This window comes from Propithecus coquereli, unplaced genomic scaffold (assembly GCF_000956105.1).
Source record: "Propithecus coquereli isolate 6110/MARCELLA unplaced genomic scaffold, Pcoq_1.0 Scaffold252, whole genome shotgun sequence".
Classification (NCBI taxonomy): Eukaryota; Metazoa; Chordata; class Mammalia; order Primates; family Indriidae; genus Propithecus; species Propithecus coquereli.
Genome location: NW_012148086.1, coordinates 3,710,355 through 3,735,653, shown reverse-complemented (window position 1 = coordinate 3,735,653; position 25,299 = coordinate 3,710,355). Strand labels below are relative to the sequence as shown.

At 57.6% G+C, this 25,299-nt stretch overlaps 1 protein-coding gene across 1 annotated transcript; it reads right to left on the bottom strand.

Annotated features, from left to right (window-relative positions):
• Positions 1 to 6,935: 6,935 nt before the first annotated feature.
• Positions 6,936 to 25,299, bottom strand: MYO1G (myosin IG). The gene is made up of 22 exons (XM_012646979.1): positions 25,066 to 25,299; positions 22,959 to 23,167; positions 22,692 to 22,785; positions 21,629 to 21,794; positions 21,333 to 21,386; positions 18,212 to 18,322; positions 17,826 to 17,942; positions 17,022 to 17,246; positions 16,768 to 16,913; positions 16,271 to 16,385; positions 15,953 to 16,123; positions 15,655 to 15,725; positions 14,468 to 14,542; positions 14,142 to 14,274; positions 13,253 to 13,419; positions 12,699 to 12,906; positions 10,517 to 10,740; positions 9,820 to 9,964; positions 9,013 to 9,117; positions 8,661 to 8,774; positions 7,245 to 7,399; positions 6,936 to 7,167 (listed from the first exon to the last, which is right to left on the bottom strand). The coding sequence occupies exons 1-22, from the start codon at positions 25,158 to 25,160 to the stop codon at positions 7,011 to 7,013; spliced, it is 3,057 nt and encodes a 1,018-aa protein (XP_012502433.1). The 5' UTR covers positions 25,161 to 25,299; the 3' UTR covers positions 6,936 to 7,010.

Sequence of the window (25,299 nt, the reverse complement as noted above, 5' to 3'; positions counted from 1 at the left end):
TTGTTATTTAGCCACGCCACTAGCTTTCTTTCCTAAACATACTTTTTTATGCTTTACATGGCCAGGTTGAGAATTTTCCGTCTTTACATTCTGCTTTCTTTTTAATTACAAATTCTGTCTGTAAGTTGTTTCTCGTTCTCACATTTTACTACAAGAAGTTAAGAGAAGCCATGCAGCATCCTGAACACTTTGCTGCTTACAGATTTCTTCTGCCAAATATCCTAGTTCGTTGCTCTTAAGTTCTGCTTTCCATAAAGTGCTAGGACATGAACGTAATTCAGCCAAGTTCTTAGCAACTGTATAAGAAGGATGGGCTTCCCTCCGATTTCCAATACTTGTTCCTCCTTTCCATCTGAGACTCTGTCAGAATAGTCTTCACTGTCATGACCGCTTAGATGATCTCTAAGAAGAATGAGGCTTCCCCAACAGCTTTTCTCTCCTGAGCTGTCACCGCAATTGCTCTTTTTTTTTTTGAGACAGAGTCTCACTCTGTTGCCGTGGCTAGAGTGAGTGCCATGGCGTCATGGTAGCTCACAGCAACCTTAAACTCCTGGGCTCAAGTGATCTTTCTGCCTCAGCCTCCCGAGTAGCTGGGATTACAGGCATGCGCCACCATGCCCGGTTAATTTTTTCTATACATTTTTTTAGTTGTCCGATTAATTTCTTTCTATTTTTAGTAGAGACGGGGTCTCGCTCTTGTTCAGGCTGGTTTCGAACTCCTGAGCTCAAACAATCCGCCCGCCTCGGTCTCCCAGAGTGCTAGGATTACAGGCGTGAGCCACCGCGCCCGGCCGGCAATTGCTCTTAATGCTCCATTCATGGCAATACAGGCTTTTCCCAGCATTCACTTCAAAACTGTTCCCGCCTCTACCAATTGCCCAGTTCCAAAGCCATTCCCGCCTTTTTAGGTATTTTTTATAGCAACATGTCACTCTTGATACCAATCTCTGTCTCAGTTCATTTGTATTGCTATGACAGAATACTATAGACTGGGTAATTTATAAAGGAAAGACATTTATTTCTCACAGTTCTGGAGGCTGTGAAGTCCAACATCAAGGTACCCACATCTGATGAGAGCCTTCTTGTTGCATCATCCCATGGCAGAAGGCGGAAGGGCAAGAGAGCAAGCTAGCCGAATGCTGCATGAAGCCTCTTTCGTAAGGGCCTTAATTCCATTAATAAGGAAGGTGTCCCCATGGCCTAATCACTTCTTAAAAGCCCCACCTCTTAGTACCAGCACATTGGCAACAGCTGAATTTTCGAGGGAACACATTTAAAACATAGTGTCATCCTCTACTAAGAACACATTTTTTCCAAACAAGCCCTGAACAGCCGGGTCACAATGACCCAGATTGATCTGAACCTCCCAAGCCTCCGCACCAGTCTCTGGTGCCTGGCCTGTCACTCACTCCACACTGGCTCCTGTCTCACCCACCCATGCCGCTTGTCCCCAGCTGCATTCCCAAGAGTAGCGGGTTTTCACACCCAAAGGCTGCTCACTGCCGCATGCTCTCACCTCATGCCCAGCCTGTCCTCGTGGCAGCTGTGGCCAATTCCTCTCTGCCCAGGCTGGGTTCATGGTGGCGTGGTGGGTCAGCCCTGCCTGGGGAGGAACACTCAGCATGGCTTATGGCTTAGGAAGGGCTAGGAGGCTGTAAGGTTTCTGGCCTGTTTTGTTTACTTGGAAAATGTATTGATTGCTCGGTGGCACGTTCTCATTTCTGACAAACGGGGCGAGGCAATGAACAGTGTATGGGGAGTGGAGCTGGGGAAGCTAACCCCACACTGCCGTGGTATGGACCTCGTGATGTGTGCGGTGTCTCCATCGACAGGATTGCTCTCCTGTTTGCTCAGCTCAGCGAAGATTTAAACTGAACAGATGGTCATGCTCATTCAGATTTGGTTTCTAGAATATTCTGACCTTTTGTAGCCTATAAGAACGTTTTCCCCCCCAGGCAAAATAAAGAGTTCAGCTGAGTTCCATTGGGTGTTTACTAAGGTGGTCCGTGTAGCCCTGTAATCTCAGGACTTCTCCCAGCCCCTGCTCTGCGGAGCTGGCGCCCTAGGACTGCCCACCAGGTGCTGGAGGTGGAGCATCCCTGTGAGAAGGACTCCACCTCCTAATTCCTGCCCCCTGGGCCACAGATGAGGCCGATTCCCACCCATCACGTGTACATTGACCATAGCCAGGTTGAATTTCCAAGTCCATCCTGGAAAAGTACCATCTGCCAACTCACAGACGTGGCAGAGGCGACAGTTGTGGCTGGCAAGCCTGAGGGGTGGGTGGGGGTCAACAGGCAGCTGTCTTCCTCCAACCTGCTGCTTGGTCCTGGGTGGCTTTTTCAAGACAAGAGCCGGCCCCACCCCTGAGGAAATGCTGCACTCCTGCTGAGGGCTCAGTGCGAGGGGGACCCTGGGACCACAGACAACCCCCAGCCTGCAGCTGCTCTGTGCCCTGCCATCCACAGGCTGGCCTGGCTTGGTAGATGTAGCAATTTAGGGAAAAATAAGAAAACACCTGCAAAAATAGGACAGAAACTGTCTGCCTGTAATACCATCAGCCAGATATAAGCATTCTCAATTTCACATTTCATCTTTACTACATGTCAGACAGAGAATATGGATTCTGGGGCATGTTTTGTTTCTGACATCCCTGGCCCGCACCGCCTCTCTCCAGGGCCTTGCTGCATCGTCCCTAGATCTGTCTTGCCCATCAAGGCTGGGCCTGAGCTCCTGGGAGGGACAATGTGGCACCGTGCTTGTGGTGGCCTCCAGCTTCAGTGGCTTGCAGGCCTGCAGTGGAGGGACAGCAGGCCAGGGGCCACTGTTCCATCCTTTCTTCAGGAGCCCCTGGGGCTGAGCATCAGTTTGGGCCGTGGCAGATCTTCCAGAAGACACTGCTGCATTCTAGGGGAGGGGTCGAGCATGCTTCCCAGCGTGGGCAAAGCTCTGTCCCTTCTGGTGCTCCGGAGTGGTTTTTGGAGAGGGTGGGGAGTTTGTCCGTGCCCACCCACAGGGCAGGCATGCCCACATGGCCATGGTAACCGCCGTCTTGCCACGGCACTTGCCCCTCCACCCCCACACTGTTGGGCAGGGAGGGAGTCTCAGTAAACAGGACCAAAGCTAGCTGCTCCCTGCTTGGAGAAGGAGAACCCCAGTGACCGCTGGAGGGAGGATGGCCTGTGGCCCATGAGCCGTCTCACGGCACACACCTTGTCTGAGATAAATGGTGCTCACACAAGTCAGCCTCCCTTCCTGCTGGCTCATTGGCAGAACCACAAGCTCACAAGCCAAAAGGGAAACACTGGGTTAGACTTTTACCTGCTCTCAGAGTGTTGGCTTTGGGTTGAGAAATGGATTTTTTCCTAGTGCTTAAGACACACATTTGATGGTCTGTCCCCAATATTTAGTGGGACTTTGATTTTACTCTACATATGAGATAAAAACTTTTTTTACTTTTTTACTTATGAGAAAAGAAAAGAACTTTTAGCTGAGGAATGCGAGTCCTTTTAAATAAATTATCAGGCCCAGAGAGACATGAAAATGAGACAGCAATCACATCCTACTTCCCCCTTGAGCTATGTGTTCATCTCTTGAAACTGCTTGCTATCGCTACAGCAGCTATAAATAACCTAATCCTCCTGCACCGGATGCTACGGCCGGCACCCTATAGCTTAACAACGTACGGCCAATCACTAATCAACGTTATTTCTGCAAACCGAAGAGAATTTGTGACAAACAGCTTTGTATCAGCGCACTCCCTGGCCCCCTTTTTGCCTTGAAAAACCTGCTGAGCAAAACTCACACCCAGGATTACTTGGGTCTGAGTCTTCCGGGCGACTGTCCTCACTTTGGCTCAAGTAAACTCTTTAAATCATATTTTGTGCGTCAGCCTCTTCCTTTTAGGTCAACACTTATAAAAAAGTAGCAGAGTATCCAGAATATACAAGGAACTCTTACAACTCAAGAATAAAATGACAACCCAGTTTAAAAAATGGTCAAAAAGTTTGAGTAAACATTTCTCCAAAGAAGACATATGAATGGCCAATAAGCACATGAAAAGTTGTCCGACGTCATCCGTCATCAGGGAAATGCACAACAAAACTGCAGTGAGATTCCATTTCACACCCTTTAGGATGGTTATTAAAAAAAAAAAAAGCAAAAACAAACACCAAAACCCCAGAAAAGAACAAGTGTTGGAGAAGTTGGAACCCCACGCATTGCTGGTGGTGGGAATGTAAAATAGTGCGGCCACTTTGGAAAACCACCTAGTGGTTCCTCAGAAAGTTAAACAGAGTTAGCATTTGACCCAGAGATTCCACTCCTAGATACATACCAAGAGAAATGAAAATATGTGTCCACACAAAAACTTGTACACAAATGTTTCTAGCCCCACTATTCCTAATAGTCAACCCAAATGTCCGTTAACTGGTGAATAGATAAACAAAACATGGCATATCCACACAACAATATTATTTGTATGTAAAAGAGTGAAGTACTGATATATGCTTCAACACAGTTGAACCTCGAAGATGTTACGCTCAGTGAAAGATGCCAGACAGATGAGGCCATATATTGTATGATTCCATTTACATGAAATGACCACAATAGGCATATCTGTAGAGACAGAAAGTAGATTAGTGGTTGCCAAGGCTGGGGGTGGGGGGAGGTAATGGGGCGTGACTGCTGATGAGTATGGGTTTCTTCCTGGGGTGATGAAAAAAGTTCTAAAATTAGTGGTGTTGGCTGGTTGCACAACCTTATGAAAATACTGAAAATTACTGAATTGCATGTTTTCAAATGGTGAATTTTATGGTGTATGAATTACACTTCAATGAAGAAGTGGCAGGAATGTATGCCAGGATAATTTAAAAGAACTAAATCTAAGCATTTTTTGAGAGGAGACCGATTTAACATTAAATTTAAAAAAATAAAAAGAAAGAAGGTCACCTTTATGGTTCTGTTTCCTTGTCTGCAAAATGGAGATGGCCATGGCGCTCCCAGGGCTGCTGGGGGACCAGACGGGGCAGTGAGGGAAGCTGCCCCCCAAGCCCCTGTGCGGAATGACCTCTTCCCGCATCCCAGAATAGGGATCGCCTCTGTAGCACGATATCTCCCACACTGTCTCAGGTAGTCCTCATTACAACTTGGGGGGAAGGTTCTAGCAAACTTGTTCTGCTGGGAGCTGGACTCAGATGAGGATGATGCTGATGGGAGCTGATGACCACATGTCAATGCTCAGGCGTCACTCCCCTCTGCAAAACACCGTGTTGGTGTGACATGGGGGTGCAGGCATCTGGGGCCAGTGGCTCTGCAAGTCCTGGCACCCCCCTCAGTGCCTCAGGCCAGTCATGGAACCTGCTGTCTCTCCAGTAACTGGGGTGATGTTGGTAACTCCGACCGTGGCTCATCGTGGGGGTTTGTCAAAGTGATATGTGTGGGAACTGCCTGACACAGGGTCGGACACCAGCTTATGTCGCCTCCCCGTTCCTAGTGTGTCGCTCCACTCGTTGGGCTGGACCTCGCTACCCCAGGAACTACCTTGGCAGTTGTGACCTTTCTCCCTCGAGGCCCTGGGCAGGGAGTGGTCCCAGGCAGGCTGGACCTCAGATGTATCCTCTGCTTTGGGCTTCCTTGAAGTTGTCACTTGCTCACTAAGGCGCTCCCCCCAGTCTGGTGGCGGTGGGCCTTCCAGAAGATCTGGGGAAACTGTTACACAGGCCGTCTGGCTCTCCACCCCGCCCAGCGCAGGAGGAGGAGAATTTGGACAGGAAGCGGGTGGATGATGCGGGGCTCTCTGATTAGGTGATCCACAAAGGGCAGGGGACGCACCTAATGTTTAGGATTGTGCAGTTGAAAGGGACCCTCCTATCTGATTGCTCTGCGAGGGAACTGCCCAGCCCAGTCCTGAAGCCACCTAGCTGGGGAGAGGCTCGGAGCTGTCTATGTGGAGGCTTCCAGGGGCTTCCAGGCTGTGCTCAGAGACAGCTGCTCTCCCCTGAGCAGGAGCGGCCAGACATGACCTGCATGTGGGAGGTGACCCCAACCTCCAGCACCTGCAGATGCCTGGCCATTTGATGGGGAAGCGTCAGCAAGCAGAGGGCCATGGCGACAGACGCCAATCTCCCCACACGCCAAAGTGGCAAACTAAGTGAGGATGCCCCCTGAATTTAGGGTGCCCCATAACAAGAAGGAACGAGCAGCTGTGAGGGCAGGGGGGACACCATGGACGAGAGAGGAGGGAGCTGAGCACTGAGGGGCGGGGTGTGTGCTGAAGAAGGGCTTAGGCAGCCTGAGGGGCGAGGTGCGCATCCACCCGGCCTCCCTCCGGGCATCTTTCCGGGGACAAGCCATGCTCCTCGGTGCTGCGAGGCTTGGGCTGTTCAGCAGATCTCTGGTTGCTGGCTCCCAGATACCTGCACGCAGCAGGGACAGGGACAGCCAGCAGCTGGGACAGCGTCAGCTCTGGGCCCCAGCTCCCAGCAGCTCACCCCGTGACAGCCCTCAGGGCTGCTCTGTGTCCCCAGGGGTGCCCACCCAGCCCTGCCCGAAGGTGACCCTGGGACACCAACCCTGTGGGGAGGGCTGGGAAGGGTGAGAGGCCTGCCATGGCAGCACGGGGCAGAAAGGGCATTGCTTTTTGGGGAGAAGGCTTCCTCTTAAATCACTGCTCCTGTGCCTAGGCTGCGCCTGACTACCGGGTCTTGCCACCCCACCCCAGACTGGGCTCCAGACCTCCTCCTCCAGTTGGGGTAACCCCAGAGGGGTGAGCTGGGGACCCTGGTGGACACTGACCCAGGCGGGGGCAGCACAGGCTGAGCCACACCCTGGGTGGCTAGACGCCCCCTCCATGTGGGACCGGAGGGACAGAGCGCTTCCACCCCAGGCACCTGCCGCACTGCACAGACTCAGCATCTTTATTGTGCGAACTCTGGGGCAGGGTGACTAGGCTGCCACCTTCTATGTGGCCTCGCCAGTGCGGGGACTTGGAGCGGGGCGGGCGGGCTGGCTCAGCGGCTCGGCCACAGGAGGGTGAAGGTGCCGCGGGCGCAGCGGAAGTCCGGCTCTGGCTGCTCGGGCCTGGGCTCCACCGAGACGAAGCGCCGGGCCCCGCGCTGGCTCAGCGGGATGCAGTCGGAGACGCGGACCTCCAGGGCTTGGCCCTCCCTGCAGCAGGAGGAGGGGTCAGGGCGGCTGTTGGAGGCCCGGTGCCCCGCCTGCGCCCGGGCCCAGCTCCGACTCACCCCTGGCAGTGCGCTGCCAGCACGCCCACCAGCTCCCCGACGCGGTTGTCCAGCGGCGGCCGGGAGCGGTGCAGGCACACCACCAGGTCGTCCTGGCCCCGCGCATGCAGCACCACCAGCTGGTCCCGCCCGCTGGTCACGCTCAGCCCTGTCACCTGAGCAGGCAGATGGGGTCAGGGTGCAGCCGCGGACCGCAGCTCAGCCCACCAGACTTGCCCCCTGCCCCCGGAACCTACCCCAGAAGCTCCTTCCAGCCCACCTGGGTGCCCTGCCTTGGGGAGAGCACCCACGCACCCCAGCCCCGTCCCCCGTGTCCCACCGCCCCCTCCACCACCTCCTTTCCCTTCCTGGTCCCTGCTGACAAAGGGGAAGGTTGAGCAAGGAGCCACACAATAAGGACTTTCGGCCATGATGAATGATTCTAGATCCTTGCTGTCCAACAGGGCAGACACAGAGCACCTGTGGCTGAGTTTTTAGTTATTTTTTTTTTTTTTTGAGACAGGGTCTCACTCTGTTGCCCAACCTGGAGTGCAGTGGCCTCATCATAGCTCACTGCAGCCTCCAACTCCTGGGCTCGAGCCATCCTCCTGCCTCAGCCTCCCTAGTAGCTGGAACTACAGGTGCATGCCACTGCACCTGGCTAAATTTTTTATTTTTTGTAGAGACGGGGTCTCACTATTGCCCAGGCTGGTTTTGAACTCCTGGCCTCAAAAGATCCTCCCACCTTGGCCTCCCAAATTACTAGGATTACAGGTGGGAAGCACCGCCCCTGGCCTGAGTTTTTAGTTTTACTTCACTTTAATTACACACAAACAGCCACACCGGCTCTCAGCTGCTGTATCAGACAGCTCGGCACTAACAGCCCCTTCTACTCTGGCAGTTATAGGATCCCCGACGGCGTGGGAGACCCGCAGGGAATCCAGCCCGGATCCCTGCCCCGGGCTGCTCCCTGCCCTGTGGGAAAGGGACTTTATGGGAACACGGAGCTGCCATGCAAGGGAGCACGTGGGCCCCAGAGTCCCGCAGCAGGCAGAAGAGAGACAGGGCGCGATCCCGCAGGAGGCATGGGATCCGTAGCAGGGGCTCGGGCGGGCCCCGCGTGCCCAGGCAGGAGACCCCCCAGATGGGCACAGGTGGGGAGAGGGGCCCTTTGGCTTAGCTGGGACGTGAGAGTGTGGGTGTGTGAGGCAGCCATGAGGAGGGGCTTGAAGGGCCAGACCCTTCACCCTGCGGGCAATGGGAAGCCACCGCAGGGTTTTCCGCAGGGCTGCTGCCGTCCACTGAGGAGTGGGATGCGCCAGACCGTCACAGGTAGGCAGGATGGGAGGAGGCTAGGGCAGGGCTCCCTCAGCCCGGCAGTGCCCCTCACAGATGCTCCACATGTGCGCCCTCCCGCCAGCCCGCCGTGGTGCTCACCGTGTGGAGGGGCATGGCCCGCATCACGCGGTACTGCCGGGCGGGCTCCAGCTTGTACAGGTGCCGGTCTGTGAGCAGGAGGGCCCGGTCCCGGCACTTGTGGAAGCGATTCACCTGTGGGAGAAGGCGCTGGGTCCAGGCTGGTGCCACCGCCCTCCTGTCACCCGCCTGGGGCTGCAGGCCCCTGCCGACCCTCCCTCCTCCCTCCCTGGGTCCTCTCCTCACTGACTGGGCTGGAGCTGATGCTTTCGGAAGTTTCAGGAGCAGCTGGGCCGGGGCTGGGGCTGCCTACGGTCTCTCCTGAGCGCTCCCCTCGCCTGTGCCCCCCGCTGCCCCCGCACCAGCCTCTAACCTTGCGGACGTGGCTGGAAAATAGCACAGCCCTGAAACCGTCCTTGTCCTGAAGTGTCTTCAGTCGCTGAGCAAACAGGCTCGATGCTGTGGGATTGTCCGTGGCCTGAGGACAGATGGAGGGGAGGGGACTGCATGGGATGGAGGCTTCGGACAAGATTGCATTGGTGGCAGCTCTCCATGCGTGAGCACAGCTACCCCGCACCTCAGCAAACCGAGTCACGGACGTGTGCCCTGGCTAAGCAGTGCTGGGTGCCACGAGGGCCGAGGGCACAGACTGCCCGCTTTGATGTTCTAGGCTGCAACTCAGCCCCACCCTCCCTGTGCTCCACAGGCCACTGCTCCTCAAGCCACGCCTGGACCTGTGGGGTTCTGGAGAGAGCCTCCCCAGAGGGCAGGGGCAGGTGGGGTCATGGCCCCTCAGAAAGAAGCTGCTCACTGCCGAAGTTGGATAGTGCCAGGCTGGGGGGCTGCACCTGAGAACACGGAGGGGGACAGCTGTACCTGAGAACATGAGGGGGACAGCTGTACCTGAGAACATGGGGACAGCTGTACCTGAGAGTGCAGGGGTGGGGTGGAGAGGCTGAGGGCTGGCCAGTAAAACCCAGGCAGACGGGGCCAAATGAAAGCCCTTGAACTTCAGGGATGAACCCTTAGGGAGAGGCGTGGGGACTGAGGGGCAGAGTCAACAGCACAGCCCACCCCGGGCCTGAGAGAGGAGGTGTGAGGGCACCAGGCAGTGTTAGCCTTGAGCCCCCACTGGCAGCCCACGTTCCCCCAGAAGCCCCGGGGCCCACTCGGCACTCACAGAAGACAAGTAATCTCTGGCCCAGGCCCGCCGACAGCCCCAGTCCTGTCGCAGCCCCTGCAGGGCCCCCATGGCAGCCACCTTGGCCTTGATCTGAGCCATGTCTGAAGGGGGGATGTTCTTTACCAGCTGCCGGGCCCGCCACCTGGGAGAGGGTGGGCAGTAAGACGAAGCCCCTTGCATTAATGCCCTCCCACGCCCCTTCCCCCAGGAGGAAGCTGAGCCTGGCCTGGCGCCGCCTGCCCTTCGTGTCCCAACCTCTGCTGGCCTCTCTGGTCTCGGCCTCTTGAGCTTAATGCTCGTCACTAGAAAGTGACCCTGAGACCTGCAGCTGCCCAACACCCCCCTGTTCTGAGGACACTGTTTCATCTGGGCCCTTCCTTCTGGAGAACTCCTGCTCAGCTCTCAGGGCCCGCTCAGATGCAGAGCCCCTCCACTCCCCAGCTCCGGATGGCCACCCTCCGCCTGCAGGCTGCGGCCCTGGACCTCACATGCCCAGCATGGTGCTCAGGACGGTCAAGGCTCTGCCACCAACGGTGGGATGTGGACAGTCGGCTAATGTGGCACAGCCACCACCTTCCCACCTTTCCAGGGGGCTGGCGTGTCCCCCAGCTGGGCACCGTGGGGCTGGGATGACCGGTCGAGGTATTCAGTGGCTGCCAGCTGAACAGGAAAGCATGGCGTGCTAGGATAGTACCTGCGGAAGAGCGCGTGGCAGGTGTCCTGGAAAGGCTGCAGCACGGCGGGCGGTGGTGGCCACACAAGGTCGCGGCCGTAGAGCGGGGGCTGCCGCACAGCCTGGAATCGCCGCTGCAGCTCCGCCAGGTGAGCACGCACCTTGTGCCTCCGGAACCAGCGCATGATGGTGTACACAGCTCTCAGCCGCCGGCAGCGCCGCCTTGCCAAGGTGCCCCGCCAGGCCTGGGCGGGCCGGGAGGGATGGGACACACAGTCAGGCCCAGCCAGGCCCCAGCCTCCTAACCCCAACCCTGATCCTAAGCCTTTAGGGAGCACCCCTGCGTGTCTCCAGCGAGGCTGACCCACCCCCTGGCTCCCAGGAGCCATGTCCGCCTGGCTGGTGGTTGGTTCCTGGGTGGGCATGTGGCCGGCTATGCCAGGGGAACCCTGCCCAAGCTCTGCAGACTCTTGGGAAGGACTGCTTGCCCGTTCCAGGCTTTTAAAGCTGGGACCTGGCACCAATGGGGACCCCCAAGTCCCCCCAGGGAGAAAGCTCACATGGGAAAAGAGGTGGAGACAGATGAAGGTTGTTTCCCGGCTGCAAGGGCAACTGCTAATGAGTCTACCTGGAATCTGGCCTGGTATAGATTTAGTCTCCAACTCCCAAGATATCCCAAGACAGAGGAATACCCCAAGAATGCGACCATCAAAACCCATACTGGGGCCGGGCGCAGTGGCTCACGCCTGTAATCCTAGCTCTCTGGGAGGCCGAGGCGGGCGGATTGTTTGAGCTCAGGAGTTCGAAACCAGCCTGAGCAAGAGCAAGACCCCGTCTCTACTAAAATTAGAAAGAAATTAATTGGACAACTAAAAATATATAGAAAAAATTAGCCGGGCATGGTGGCGCATGCCTGTAGTCCCAGCTACTCGGGAGGCTGAGGCAGGAGGATCGCTTGAGCCCAGGAGTTTGAGGTTGCTGTGAGCTAGGATGATGCCACGGCACTCTAGCCTGGGCAACACAGTGAGACTCTGTCTCAAAAAAAAAAAAAAAAAAAAACCCATACTGGACATCCTGCAAGGTAGGTAGTCAGTGGACCCACAGATTTAAATAGACTTCAGCAATATAGCAATGGACTACAATGTACGGACCCTGAGCTCAACAGACCGAGAAAACCATCATGAGACAATTGGGGAAGTCTGAGCACCGACTGGGAATTGACAGCAACAAATAGTTTGAGCTTTCTAGACTAGGATGGTGGTGCTGTACAGCCCCTGTGTATTAGAGGAGACTGCAGAGGTAACAACAAACGCAGGGCGTGATCCCTGATGGGATCCTGGATTTCTAGCAGATGTGATGGGTAGCAGTGGGACCACTGTGGACATTTGAATATGGCCTACACATTAGACGCTCAGATATGTAGGTTATTATTTTATCAGTGTTAAGTTTCTTGAATGTGCTAATGTTACCATGGTTACAAAGGAGCATGTCCTTGTTCTTGTACCTGCTGCGGTATTTAGGGGTGTCATGGCTTTATATAGTTCAGGAAAAAACATTCATACATACATGTATGAATGTCTGTGTATGGAGAGAGACAGAGAGACAGGGAGAGACAGAGACAGACAGAGAGAGAGAAAGAGATTGAGAGAGAAACAGAGACAGAGTGGGAGGCAAGGAAGGATCACCCTTGCAGCAATCCAGGTGAACAGCTTATTTCAACTTTTCTGTAGGTTTGAATTGTTCCAAAATAAAAAGTTATGGGGAGAGGGGAAAGAATCCCTATCCTTTGGAAATGCATACTGAAATGATTATGGTTGCAGTGGTTTGCTGGGATAGAGGTGCCGGCCTCTACACACAACCATTTGGGCTGTGAGGTGATACGGTTGAAGCTGGGCGGTGGAGTGTGGGAGTTTATACACCATGCTGGGTACTTTTCTCCAGGTCTGAAGTCTGTCATAATAAATAGTTAGAAGGAAAGAAGGAGGGAAGGAGGGACAGCACCTGAAAACCTTGTTTTGAGCACCTGGATCCAACCAGGCCTGAAGCTGGCCATAGGATGATTGTGCCTCAACTGCATCCATGCTTTTTGCTTAAGTCAGTTTCAATCCTGGCCTGTCTCTGTCAAGCAGACTCCTGTGGAACTTGTAAGTGCGCTTGTGGCCCCCAGACCATGTGCGCCCCCCATCATGTCCCCCCCGCACACCTTCTGCAGCAGCAGCACGATGATGGGGATGAGGCGGGCTCGGCTCTGCTCCAGCGTGACCAGGGTCCGGGGAGAGCGGATGAACAGTTTGCTGTGGCCAAAGGCCACATCCCCCTGAAGCCCATGCTGATCCAGGAGGGCGCTCACGGCTGCCTTGTCGGAGCCCAGCAGGTGGTTGGGCCACGTGTACTCACAGGTCATCTTGTACCTGTCACCACAGGATAGAGTAGTGGGGGCCAGGCCTTGGGAAGGGAGCGTGGGCCTGCCCTGCCGGCCCCACCCCTGGGAGACTGGAGGAGTGCTGAGAGCCCTGGGGCTGAAATCCTCCCGGTATGCTCCCGGAGCAGCCATGACACCTGTGTTCATGTGTGTCCTCCCACATACGTGTCATCCTACACACCCTCACAGACATTTCAGTGTCCTGAGCCCAGCAGCGTGCCGGCTCTCCCTCGTGTCGATGTTTGTGAAGTGCTGTTTAGGGACCCTCCGCTCCTACTCCTCAGACTCCGCCCCGGGATCCAGCCCACCGAGCCAAGGGCGTCGGGTGCCAGTACCTGAGCAGGAACCGAGAGTAGGGCTGGCGGGAAGCGAAGCCAGCCCTGCGGACCCTCACATTCTCCAGCAGTCCCAGGTAGGCGACCTGGTGGCGACAGTGGTCCTCGTCTAGCCTCCCGGCCACCTTGTCCTCGTTGGGCTTAATGCAGCGGACGTAGAAGGGCTCCTGTGGGGACGGAGGGGACTTGGAGAGGGCCCAAGCACTGTAGGCCCTGCCCCAAGCTGGGTGTCTCCAATGTCCCCAATGTCCCAGGCCAGGAGGAGAGTTGGGGACAAGGGAAATCACAGCAGAACAAGGGCCCTGGAAGCCCAGAGCGCCAGGGCAGGGGCCAGCGAGGAGGCCGGGCCCAGAGCCAGCCTCCACCCCAGGAGGAGCAGGAACAGGCCTCACCCTCCTCTCTCTCCTTCCTTTCTCCCTCTGAGAGGGGCGGCGTTTCTGGATGTTCCATTGTTAAACCTGTCCTGCCATGTCCCCCTGACCCGGTTTCCCCTCTGTCTTTGGCTCCAAAGCTCCCCAAGAAAGCTAGTGCCAGTTTCCTGTCCCTCTGGCCCTACCTGCCAGAAGAGCCCCAGCTGTTGGCAGGAGCTGGGCGGGGGCCAAACTAAGTTCCCAACAGGGTCTCTCCTGGCCGCCCCCCGCCCAAGAGACAGTGCGGTGAAAGGAAGGCTGGGTTCGAATCTGGCTGTGGTCTCAGTGACTGATCAAGCCTCAGCCCCTGAGTCCCCACATCTAACCTGTGCAGGTAGAGCAGATGTGGCTCACATAGATAGGACAAGACCTCCCCCTGGCCCCCAAGGTGTGCAGAGGTGGTTAGGGGCCCTACTTGGTACTCAAGGCACAGAGGGAAGGATCCAGAAGAGCCGGACTAGGGGTGGGGTGGGGTGTACCTTGGAGGCCAGGTTCTCCACCAGAGCCACCATGGAGTTCTTGAAGAGTGTGCCAGCTGTCAGGGGGCGCTTGGTCACCTCTGTGATGTCCTGCTGCCCCTCCGGCCACATTGCCCGTAGGGTGGGGTCTGTGCTGCAGACACAAGTGTCATGCCCAGCCACCCCCCCAGGGAGAGTAGCCTCACCGGCCCCCACCTCAGCTTTGAGCCTCAGGCTTTCCACCTGTCAGGCTCGGGGGCGGGGGAGGGGGTTGTCAGACCCCAGGGTCTCTGAAGGCCCCGGGGCCCTGGCCTCCGGCGCCCACACGCTCAGCTGGCTGCGCTCACCTGTTGTACAGCAGCCGCTTGAAGTCCTGGAAGAGGAAGTCTCTGTTCTTGTCAATGAAGCCTTCCACAGAGTACCTGCCGGAGGCCAGGGCCGGTGAGGGGAGGGCAGCTAGGGTGGGGGCTGCTGGGCCTCTCAGAAAGCTGACAACCCCCAGAAGGCCCCGCTCTCCTCCCCTGCTCTGTTCTAGGTGGTCTCTCTCTCCCTGCTGCCTGGCTCTCCTCCATTCCCCGCACACCTGCTTTCTCCTTCATCACCTAAGACTCCCTCTCTCGGGAGAAATTTCTCTCCTGGAAGATGAATTGAGTGGTTAGGTCCCCAGTTCTGAAGCCAAATGTCCTAGCACTGAGTCCTGGCTCTCCCACGTGCATGCTGAGTGACCTTGGGGGAGCCACTCAACCTCTCTGTGCCTCAGTGTACTCGGAACTGTACTTGGAACAGTACCTACTGAGCTTTGATAAAGATCAGTGACCACAGTTATGATCAGGAACTCCTGAGTCTTGGGTCCATTTTAATCTGTGGGTACTGAGAACCTCAGAATCATCGCCTCGTTCTTGCACCATTAGAAAGCGCAGTGCCAAGTCTTGGCTCCTCCTGTAAAGACTCTGATTTTTATGAACAGGTTTTTGTGAGCGGATCTGACATCTGAATACTTTGCATTATCTACTCTATTTCCTCTCCTTGAGAAGTTCAGATCAGGCACTTGTACCCTCTCTGTGAGTCACCTCAAATTGCTCTGGGATGAGGGGAGCAACATATAAATTAATAATCACTGTGACAATCTCTGAAGGACACCTCAGGCCTTGGTACTGAGAGCATTGTTGTAGAACACAGCGAGGGCTCACCCGGGAACTTGTTAGAAATGCAGAATCTTGGCCCCCTCTGCCCCCTGCACCCCCACCTTGCCAACCAGCAGCTTCCCCCCAGCAGATGCTGGAATGGGGTAGCGCCCAGACATTAGACGTGGCTATCTGTTAAAGGCGACCAGACAAACACAGCCAGGGGCTGCTGCACTTCACTTGTGAATCTGGTGACGGGCAGGTTGACAGTGTCTTAAAGGGACAGGGCTGGCAGAAGAGGCAATGACATCCTGTCTCCTGGACATTCACCTGGGGTGCTCCTGCCCCATGATACGTGCAACGGTGCCCCATGGGAAGGCCCAGGACGTGGGTGGGAGGGGGGTCCTTACGTGACATCCCCTGCGTAGTGCCTGATCCGGAAGTCTCGGCCAAACTCCATGGTCTTGTCTGTGGGGCAGAGCTGTGGGGACAGGCCAAGGCCAAGTCACAGAAGGTGTGTGTACGTGGAGGTTCTGCATGAGGGGATAGTGCTGCCTCCATCCCGCTGGGGCAGAGAAGCCCACCACAGTGAAGACAATGGCGCCAAAGCTGGGTCCCCGCCCAGGCCCCACAAGGCAAAGGCAGCATGGTGCCTGCGGGGCAGATCCCACCAGCCCACTGTGCCAGTGCTAGGACAGCTGGGGGCACCTGGCGGCTGGTGTAGTGCGGGTGGTGGCGGTGGTGCGTGTCCAGGGTCTGCAGGAAGATGCGGTCGGTGATGGTGCCCGCGGCACTGCAGGCCTCGTCCAGCACGGCCAGGATGCCACGGTGGGGGCGCTCCACCAGGTCCACGATGGTGGCGTTGTTGAAGTACTCGACCTGGGGTGAAGGCAGCTAGCAGGGAGGCTCCCGAGGCCCTCCCAGCCACTTCCCCTCTGCCACCCCTCACTCAGCATCCGCCAGGCCAACCCAGGGGGCCCCTCCTCACAGGGGGTCCTGACACCCCCTCCAGGCCGGGGTGCTCACGCTCTGCCAGGTGATGCCCTCGCGCTCATACTCCTCCTGCTCCTGCTTCAGGATGAGCTGGATGAAGAGCTGCTGCAGCTTCTCGTTGCAATAGTTGATGCAGAACTGCTCGAAGCTGGGGGAGGGCATGGCCTTTCAGACGGGCTGTCACTGCTTGTGGAGCGAGCGGTGATGGACGTGCCTCCCCTAAACGCTCCCCTGATGCTCACTGAGGGGTCTGGTGCCAGGACCTCACAGGGCTTCCCTGTGGATTACGCACCCTACAACACCTCTGGCAGGTAAGATCTAGTGGACTTGGGTCACAGCCCGGAGAAGTGAGCCCCGTAATTTTCCATCAGGGCACCAAAGGCTGGGGGCTACAGCCAAGGCAGGCTTGGGGGGCATGGGCCTTGGGGCCCAGGGACCAGGACAAACTCAGACATTCCTGCTTCCCAGCCCCAGTGAGCTCCCTGGGACTAAGTGGCCACAACAGCTGGGGTTCAGAGGTGGGGACCCACCTGTTGACAGGGAACACTTCAAAGCCGTAGATGTCCAGCACACCGATGACCGTGTCCTTGCCGTCACGCCGAGGGTCCCGGTCCCGGGCTTCCATGATGCTGTTGATCCTGTCCACCACCCACTCAAACAGCCGCTGGTACACAGCCTGGGGGCAGGAGCACACGGCGTTTTGCTGCCTGTGGCCTGGTGTCCCCTCCCTACCCTCACCACAAAGGCCGCCTGGGTTCCCCTCCCTCTGCCTGCCCTGGAGTACCTTGGCACAGGCGTCCCGGGCGTAGCTGGCCTCGGCCGCAGTGTGGCCCTTCTCTATGAGCTCCCTGCCTCCCGAGGCCACGGTGCGAGCCAGCAGGGAGCGTAGCACGAGGTCCCGGGGCGTGGCCGTCAGCTCAGCCACGTGATCAACCAGCGCCTCCTCAGCCACCGCCAGGCCGTCCTTCTGCACCCCGCCCTCCTCCGTCTCCACGAACTCGATGTTTCCCTGGTGATGGGGGAACCACGAACAGTCCAGGCTCCTTGGACTCCTTGGACAAAGGAGCCTGGATGGCTTTGGATGGGGAGGAGGAAGGGAGACAGGGGACGTGGACATGGTGGGGCCCAGCTCCTGGCTGGTCACCATGGGCACAGACAGCCAGAGATGAGGAGGTCAGGGGCACATCAGAGCCTTTGCCAAGGCCTCACGTCCAAATGATGCGTGAAGGACCCCATTGCATCCCCTCGGCAGCGGCAGAAGCTCTGCACTACTTACGCCTTGTGCCACTCTGAGAACTGTGGCCAAGTGGCGCTGCATGATGTGCCACAAGCTCACACACGACTGCAGTTAGAGGCCATCTGCACAACACTCTGCTTTTACTGTGCCCAGCAGCCCTGGCCCTAACGAAGGGCTCTCCACCAGACACTGACACAGACACGCCCAAGCAACTCAGCTTCCTCAGGGTAGGGAGTCAGCTCAGCCACATCACGGGGGTATCTGGGACTGTCTCCTCCTCCCCTTGGGGACTCCCAGCCAGGAACCCCCTGTGGGGTGGTGGTCCTCCCAGGCCCTCGGAGCCAGGCTCACCAGGTGCAATATGGCAGCCAGGATGCGATACACAGACGCCACCTCCTCAGGACTGAAGCCGATGACCCTCATGGCCTCGGTCACTGCCCGGTAGCTCCTCTCATCACTGTCCAAGGCCTGGGGGAGAAGGAGTTTTCTGCCCCAAGCCACCCTGGGCCCAGAACACCTGTCCTCCCTCAACCCTCATTCTTCTGTCCCAGGTACCTGCTCACCCCTGCACCCTGTCCCCTCCCTGAGCCATTTTCCCTGCAGCCTGAGCACCCTCCCCACTCACCTGCATGGCTTACATCATCCTGGCCTGTGCCGATTGCTGCCAATTCCCTGCCACCACACTCAGGACCCTGACACTAAGCCCAGTTTGAGCCCCCCGTGCGTCTCCCACTCACACTGTGCACACCCATGCTGAGTCCAGCTCCCTGGCGTGTGAAATTGTACACAGCTGGGTTTCTCTCCAAGTGCAGTTCACGCAGCTCCTTGTCCTCACTGCCCCTCAGCAACTGGAGGACAAAGAGGTCCCTTAGTTAGATGAATAAGCTCCCAGGACGCCTCACCTCCCACCTCCCCGCCAGAGGCAGGAGAACAAACAGACACAATCTTCCTTCTAGCATCGAGCCAACAAACACAGGGGCAGATCAGACGCAGTGAGCCAGTGAACTGCCAGTTCAGCGGGTCAGGGATCGTGAAGAACCACCCGTGTCAAAGGAGCTCCACTTCAGCGGGAGCGAAGAGTCCACTGGTAAGACGCTGCCCCTACCCCCCCGGACCTCGCCTCAGTGGGGAGCTCAGATTCTGTGAAGACATTGCCCTAGACCCAGGGAGACCCCACCTCATGGGGAGCTCAGAGTCCATGGAGACAACGCCCGTGTCCCCAGACCTCCCACATCCGTGGGGAGGCAAGAGTCTGTGGAGATCCTGCCGGAGTCCTAGGGAGCTCCACTTAAGCGGGAGCACAGAGCTCCTGCAGAAGCTGCCCATGTCCAAGGAGCCCCACCTCACTGAAGAGCTCAAAGTCCATAGAGACCTCGTCCCTGCCCCAGTGAGCACCCACCTCAGTGGCGGCATCACAGTCGGAAGACACAATGCACCTGTCTCAGGGAGCCCGTACCTCAGAAGGAAGCTCAGAGTCTGCGGAGACACTGTCTGTGTCCCAGAGACGTCCCACCTGAGTGGGGAGCTCAGATTTCCTGCAGACATTGCCCTGGACACAGGGAGATCTCAACTCCTGGGGAGCTCAGAGTCCGTGGAGACACGGCCTTTGTCCCATAAACTCCCACCTCACTGGGAGCTGAGACTCCATGGAGACTCCATGCGAAACCTGAAAGGTCCCACGCCAGTGGGGAGGAAAGTCTGTGGAGATCCTGCAGGAGTCCCAGAGACCTCCACTTCAGTGGGAGCTCAAAGGCTGTGGAGACACTGCCCATGGCCCAGGGAGAACTACTTCATAGAAGAGTGGTGTAGACATTTCCTGTGTCCCAGGTTGCTCTTACCACAGGGGGAGTTCAGAGTTCTTGGTGACATTGCCTGTGTCTCAGGGAGCTCCCATCTTAGTGGGGAGATCAGAGTTTGTGGAGACACTGTTCCATGGAGCTCCGCTTCAGTTGGAGCCCAGAGTATGTGGAGACACAGCCCTTGTCCCGGGGAATTCTTACCTCGAGGGGGAGCTCAGAGTTGGTAGAGGCATTGCCTGTCTCCAGGAGTGCTCCCACCTTAGTGGGCAGCGCAGAGTCTGTGGAGACACTGCCTATGTTCGAGGGAGTTCCCATCTAAGTGTGCAGTTCAAGGTCTGTGGAGACACTGCCCCTGTTCTAGGGAGCTCCCACCTCGGTAGGGAACTCAGAGTCTTTCAAGACATTGCCTGTGTCAGAGAGCTCCATTTCTTGGAAGCTCAGAGTCTGTGAAAACACTCCATGTGTCCCAGAGAATTCCCACCTCAGTGGAGAGCATATAGGTCACGGAGAACCCACTCACATCCCAGGGAGCTCCCATCTCATGGGGAGCTGAGTCCATGGAGACACTGCCGATGTCCCACAAGCTCCCAAGTCAGTGGGGAGGTAAGAGTCTGTGAGATACTGCAGGAGTTGCAGGTAGCTCCACTTCAGTGGGGGCTCAGAGGCTGTGGAGACACCACTCATGTCTCAGGGAGCTCTTACGTCAAGGCGAGCTCAGAGTCCCTAAAGGCACTGCCTGTGTCCCAGGGAGCTCCCGCCTCAGTAGGAAGCTCAGAGTCCTTAAAGACACTACCCGTGTCCCCGAGACTTTCACCTGTGTGGAGCTCAGGGTATGTAGAGACACTGCCCAGGTCCCAGGGAGCTACCACCTCAGTAGGGAACTAAGAGTCCCTAAAGACACTGCTATGTTCCAGGAAGCTCCCACTTAATCGGGGAGCTCAGAGTGTGTGGTGACACGGCCCTCCTCTCACGGAGCTCCCACCTTCATGGGGAGCGCAGAGGTGGTAGATACTGTCGCGTCCCAGTGAGCACTACTGCCCTGGGGCTCCGACTCTGTGAAGATACTCCCTGTCCCAGGGAACCGCCATCTCATGGGGAGCTCAGAGTCCATGAGACACGGCCCTTGCTCAAGGAGCTTCACCTCAGGAGGGAGCCCAGGTTTTATGGAGACAGTATTTGTGTCCCAGGGAGCTCCACTTCAGTAAGTGCTCAGAGTCTGTGGAGTCACTGCCTTTGTCCCAAAGAGTTCCCACCTCAGCGACACTGTGGGTGTCTGAAGGAGCTCTTACCTCAGAGGGAAGCTCAGAGTCTGTGGAGATCCCGCTTTAGGGCAGAGATCCGAGTCCTTAGAGGCTCTGCCTATGTCCCAGTGAGCTCCCACATCATTGCGGAGCTGAGAGTTGGTGGAGACACTGCCTGTGTTGCAGGGATCTCCTAACTCTGTGGGAGTCCCTAGAGTCCCTGGGTCCCTAGAGACACTGCTGTGTCCCAGGGAGCCTCCACCTCAGTGGACAGCCCACAATTCGCCGGTGTTCCAGGGAACTCCACTTCAGTGTGAAGCTCTGCGAGTGTAGTGACGCCATTTGTTTCCAGGGAGCTCCCACCTCTGTGGGGAGCTCAGAGCTCATAGAGACATTGCCTGTATCCAAGCGAACTCTTATCTCATAGGGGTGGCCAGATCAGTGGAGACACTGCCGGTGTCCAGGGCGCTGCACTTCAGTGTTGAGCTCTGATACAGTACGGACACTGCTTGTGTCCCAAGGAATTCCCACCTCAGTGGGGAGCTCAGAGCTTGGAGTCACTGTGTAGGTCCCAGAGAGCCCTCATCTGCAAGTGTCTCAGATGGAGGGACATCCTGCTTTTTCGCTCAGGGAGCTCACTCCCTCTTGCAGGGCATAGGGGATGGCTGGGGTGTGTGGCAGGGAATGAGGACCATGGGCTAGTGAGGGGAAGTGGGGCAGAGTGGTGGAACTGGGCTAGGAGGGAAGGGTCACAAGTTGGCCCAGCCTTCTTCCCCCATCCTATATTTTGCCTCCTCCTCCTGCCCTCATTGGCTCACCTGGTAGAAGGCGTGGAAGTTTCTTTCACCCACGTGCTGCTTGAGGACCCGAGACTGAGGAGAGACAGGCAGCTGGACTCAGGCCTGGGAAGGGGTCTGCCCCTTGGGACCCTATCTGAGCATTCCCAGATGCAGGGCAGGCTGGGGGTCAGAGGGCCCTGGCCACAGGGACTCCGGCCCAGAGAAGGGCCACAGGGAGAGCCCGGCCTGTATAACCTGCAGCTTCAGGGTCCCCAGGCCTGGGATTGGTCTCAGCCAGGGTTCCCTGTGGGTGTCTCCTCAGCCCACCTGCCCACCTTCTCCAGCAGGTAGCTGTAGATGTGTCCTCCAACCGGGTCCCCCTTGAAGTCGAAGTTGATGTCCATGTACTTGCCGAAGCGGCTGGAGTTGTGGTTGCGGTTGGTGCGGGCATTGCCGAAGGCCTCCAGGACACAGGTGGACTTGAGCAGCACGTCCTTGACCCTGTGGGGGCAGATGGGCCAGGGCTCAAGGCATAGACCTCCCGTCTGGAGAACAGAGTCCTGGCCCAAGTCTTCCGTACAGAAATGCCAGCCTCTCGGGGTGGGTAAAGGAGCTGGCTGAGAAGGAGCCAGGTCCTGCCTCACCAGTGCGGAGTCTGGGCTGTGTGACGGCCATGCCTCTGAGACGCTAGGAAACACACTGGCCAGGCCGGCTTGTGCTCCACAGGGCCTGTGCGGCACCGAGCCCGGGTCTTTGTCTCTCATGGCCACCGCCTCCCCTCCCAGGCCTCAGCTACAGCCTGGGGCGCTGCTCTGACCACTTGGCCTTGGACCTCCAGTGCAGGGGTGGGCAGTGGTGCCTGCCATGTGTGCCTGGGAACTGACATTGCTTGTCCGCTCTGAACCCCACCTTGTCGCATCTCAACAGGAAGAAATGGGTTCTGACACAGGAAGCTGCTTCTGCAAGGCCCCCGAGGGAGAGCAGCAGGTGAACAGGCTAGCCCTGGTTTCCTGGTTTCCTGCGGTCACCCACACTCCCACCTGGCATGCTGGGCCATCCTGACTGGAGCCTGCCAGCTTCTCTAGGCTTCCATGGAATACCCAGTGGGGTGCCCTGTCCAGGAGGCATTTCGGGCATCTCTGGGCCCTACTACACTTCTCCATGTCCTACCTGTCACTGCCGCCTCCTCCCAGCTGGCAGCCCGTGCTCTTAGTGCAGGTCGGCCTGTCTTACCTCTGTGTGTGTTGGAGTTACCTGGAAACTTCCTGACAGACAAGCCCACTGAACTTGGCCTGAGCTGGGCTCTAGTTCCGGTCTCTTGCTTCCCAGTGCCAGGCCCTTCCCACCACACTGCAGCCCTGGCTGTGCTGAGGCCCCCTCCTGCACCTTGTGGCTCACCTCTCCACCTCGGCCCTCTGGCTCGGGTTGGTGACAGCGGCGATGTACTGCATGATGTGCTTACTGGCCTCCGTCTTCCCTGCCCCACTCTCCCCTGCCAGAAAGATAGGAGTCAACAGATCAACCAGCCTGCACCCCTTAGACCAGCTCCCTGTGCCAACCGTACCCCTAGGACTGGTGTGGCGGGGTCCTGGGGCCACACAGGGCACACCCATGTTTACAAATGAGGATGCTGAGGCTGGGGGGCCTGGCTGCAGGGGCAGGTACCTGAGATGACGATGCAGGTGTCCCTGGACCGGCGCTTCATCGCCTTGTAGGCAGCATTGGCCACGGCATAGAGGTGCGGCGGCCGCTCATAGAGCTCATGGCCCTGGTACCTGGCGATGGCCTCGGGCCCGTACAGAGGCAGCTCCTGGTACGGGTTCATGGACACTAGCACCTCGCCGATGTAGGTGTAGATGCGGCCCTTCTCAAACCTGGACACAGCGGGGCCAAGCCTCAGCACTCACAGGCCTCAAGGGACACATGGGCCTCTGGCCACAGCCCGCCTTGGGCCCTGGCCCTTCAGCCAGTGCTCCCACCCGAGGGGCTGGGAGTGGAGAAGGGAGAGGGGACGGTGTACACCTTGAGTCTCCCTGGTGCCATCCTGGGGGAACTGAGCCACGCAGAGCCTGCCCCCACTTCGGTGTAGAGTTTGGGGTCCATGCTGCTCTCCATGGTGGTCCTGAGGTCACAGGAATGGTGACCACCCATTTTACAAAGGGGACAGACTTGCCCAAGACCACACTGGTGAGGCGGAGGCAGGGCTGGCTCATGGGGTGGGGTCTGGTGGGGAGCCGGGGTTGAGGGAAAGGGCTGGGCTGGGAGGGGAGGGAGGGGCCTGTGCTGTTTCCTGTCTCAAGGCCTGGGCGGAACCCAGACAGAAGGGGACCCCGCCCAGCCCCACCCAGACGACAGGGAGAGGGTGGGGGCAACATTGCCCAGCACCTGCTGTTGGTGTCTTTGGGCCCCCCCCCCAGAATGTGGCTAGTGGCCGCCACCCCTCCCCTGGCACATCCTCAGACTTCTTCAAAAACCCAGTCACCACTGGGGCCTGTGTTCACCCCTTTCTTGACCTTTCCGCCCCTGCGAGGGCTGGGCGGCCTGCTCCTCAGACCTCAGCTCTCCTTGGTGTGTGGACCCACCCTGTCCCCCAGTGGCCCCGTCCTGAGATTCTTCTTTCTCCACCACTTCTGACGTAGGTGTTCGGGGCCAGCTCTCGCTGTTCTACAAGTTGTGTGGCCAGGGGCAAGTCACCCACCTCTTGGAGCTCAGAGCTCTCATCACCCTCATCATCAAGATGGAGATGATAGTGGCTGTCTCATAAGTTCAGGGTTTTTTGTTGTTGTTTGTTTTGTTTTTTTGAGACAGGGTCTCCTTCTGTCACCCAGGCTGGAGTGCAGTGGCATCATCATATCTCACTGCAGCCTCCGACTCCTGGGCTCAAGTGATGCTCCTGCCTCAGCCTCCAGAGTAGCTGGGACTACAGGTGCACGCCACGATGCCGGCTAATTTTTCTGTATTAGTAGAGACAGGGTCTCACTCTTGCTCTGGCTGGTCTTGAACTCCTAACCTCAAGTGATCCTCCTGCCTCAGCCTCCCAAAGTGTTAGGATTGCACAAAATGCTTAGCTCACTTCCTGTCTAGCCCTCCTGTCCTTGGGTCAGACTTGCAGCCTCTTGATGTCTGTGCTTAGGTGGAGCTCCCGGTCCCCAAGCTCTCCCCAGGGAGCTTCTCAAGCACATAGCAGGTGCCTCCCACACCTCCCTGGGAGTCAGGGCATGAAGTCCGGCTGCCCACACAGCCACCCTGATGTGCCATGTCCCCACCTCCTGAGCTCCTCCTGCCCTCTGCCCACCCCCCTTGATGGCAAATTGGGCTCTCATGTCATTTCTACCAGCTGTGTCCTGTGACACCCCATGTGCCCCACCCAAGCATCACCTCAACGCTGTGAGATGCTTTGGACCCCAGGATGGGGCCTGCCTGCTTCATCTCAGAGTCCTGGGCTCAGGCCAGGCCCCACGAGGGAGACGCAGGGAAGGGGCAGGGAGGAGGGCCCAGCGCTGGCCCCAGCGCCTAGCACCTGTCTGTCCAAGCAGGAAAGAAGGGACAAAAGGCATCTGGGCCGTGTGGCAGGCAGGGGTGGGGTGGGGCTGGGGCAGCTCCAGCACTGACTGGCCAACCCTGATGGGGATGGGTTTCCTGGTCTGCTCCTATCTCCCTGGGGCAGTGCTCAGAGATGCTCATTTCAGCCCAGTGTGTCTGGGTCTTGGCCAGGATGAGGGGTGGGTGACCTTGGAGGAGGGGAGCCTGGTGCCTCCTGCCCTGGTCCTACCTGAGCTGCAGGTTCCTCATGAAGTCCTCCATGGTCACTTGGTCCAAAAGCACAAAGTCAGGTTTGCCGTACTCCGGGCCTTCCTCATCCTCCATCCTGCTGGCTGGAAACACCCAGGCCAGGTTGCCTCACCTTCCTGTGCCGGCCGGCCGGCAGGAGGGTGGAGGGGAGGGCAGGGCCAGGGGAGGCCCAGCCCCTGCCAGCCTCCTGCAGTGCTGCAGTAAAGTAGGAAGT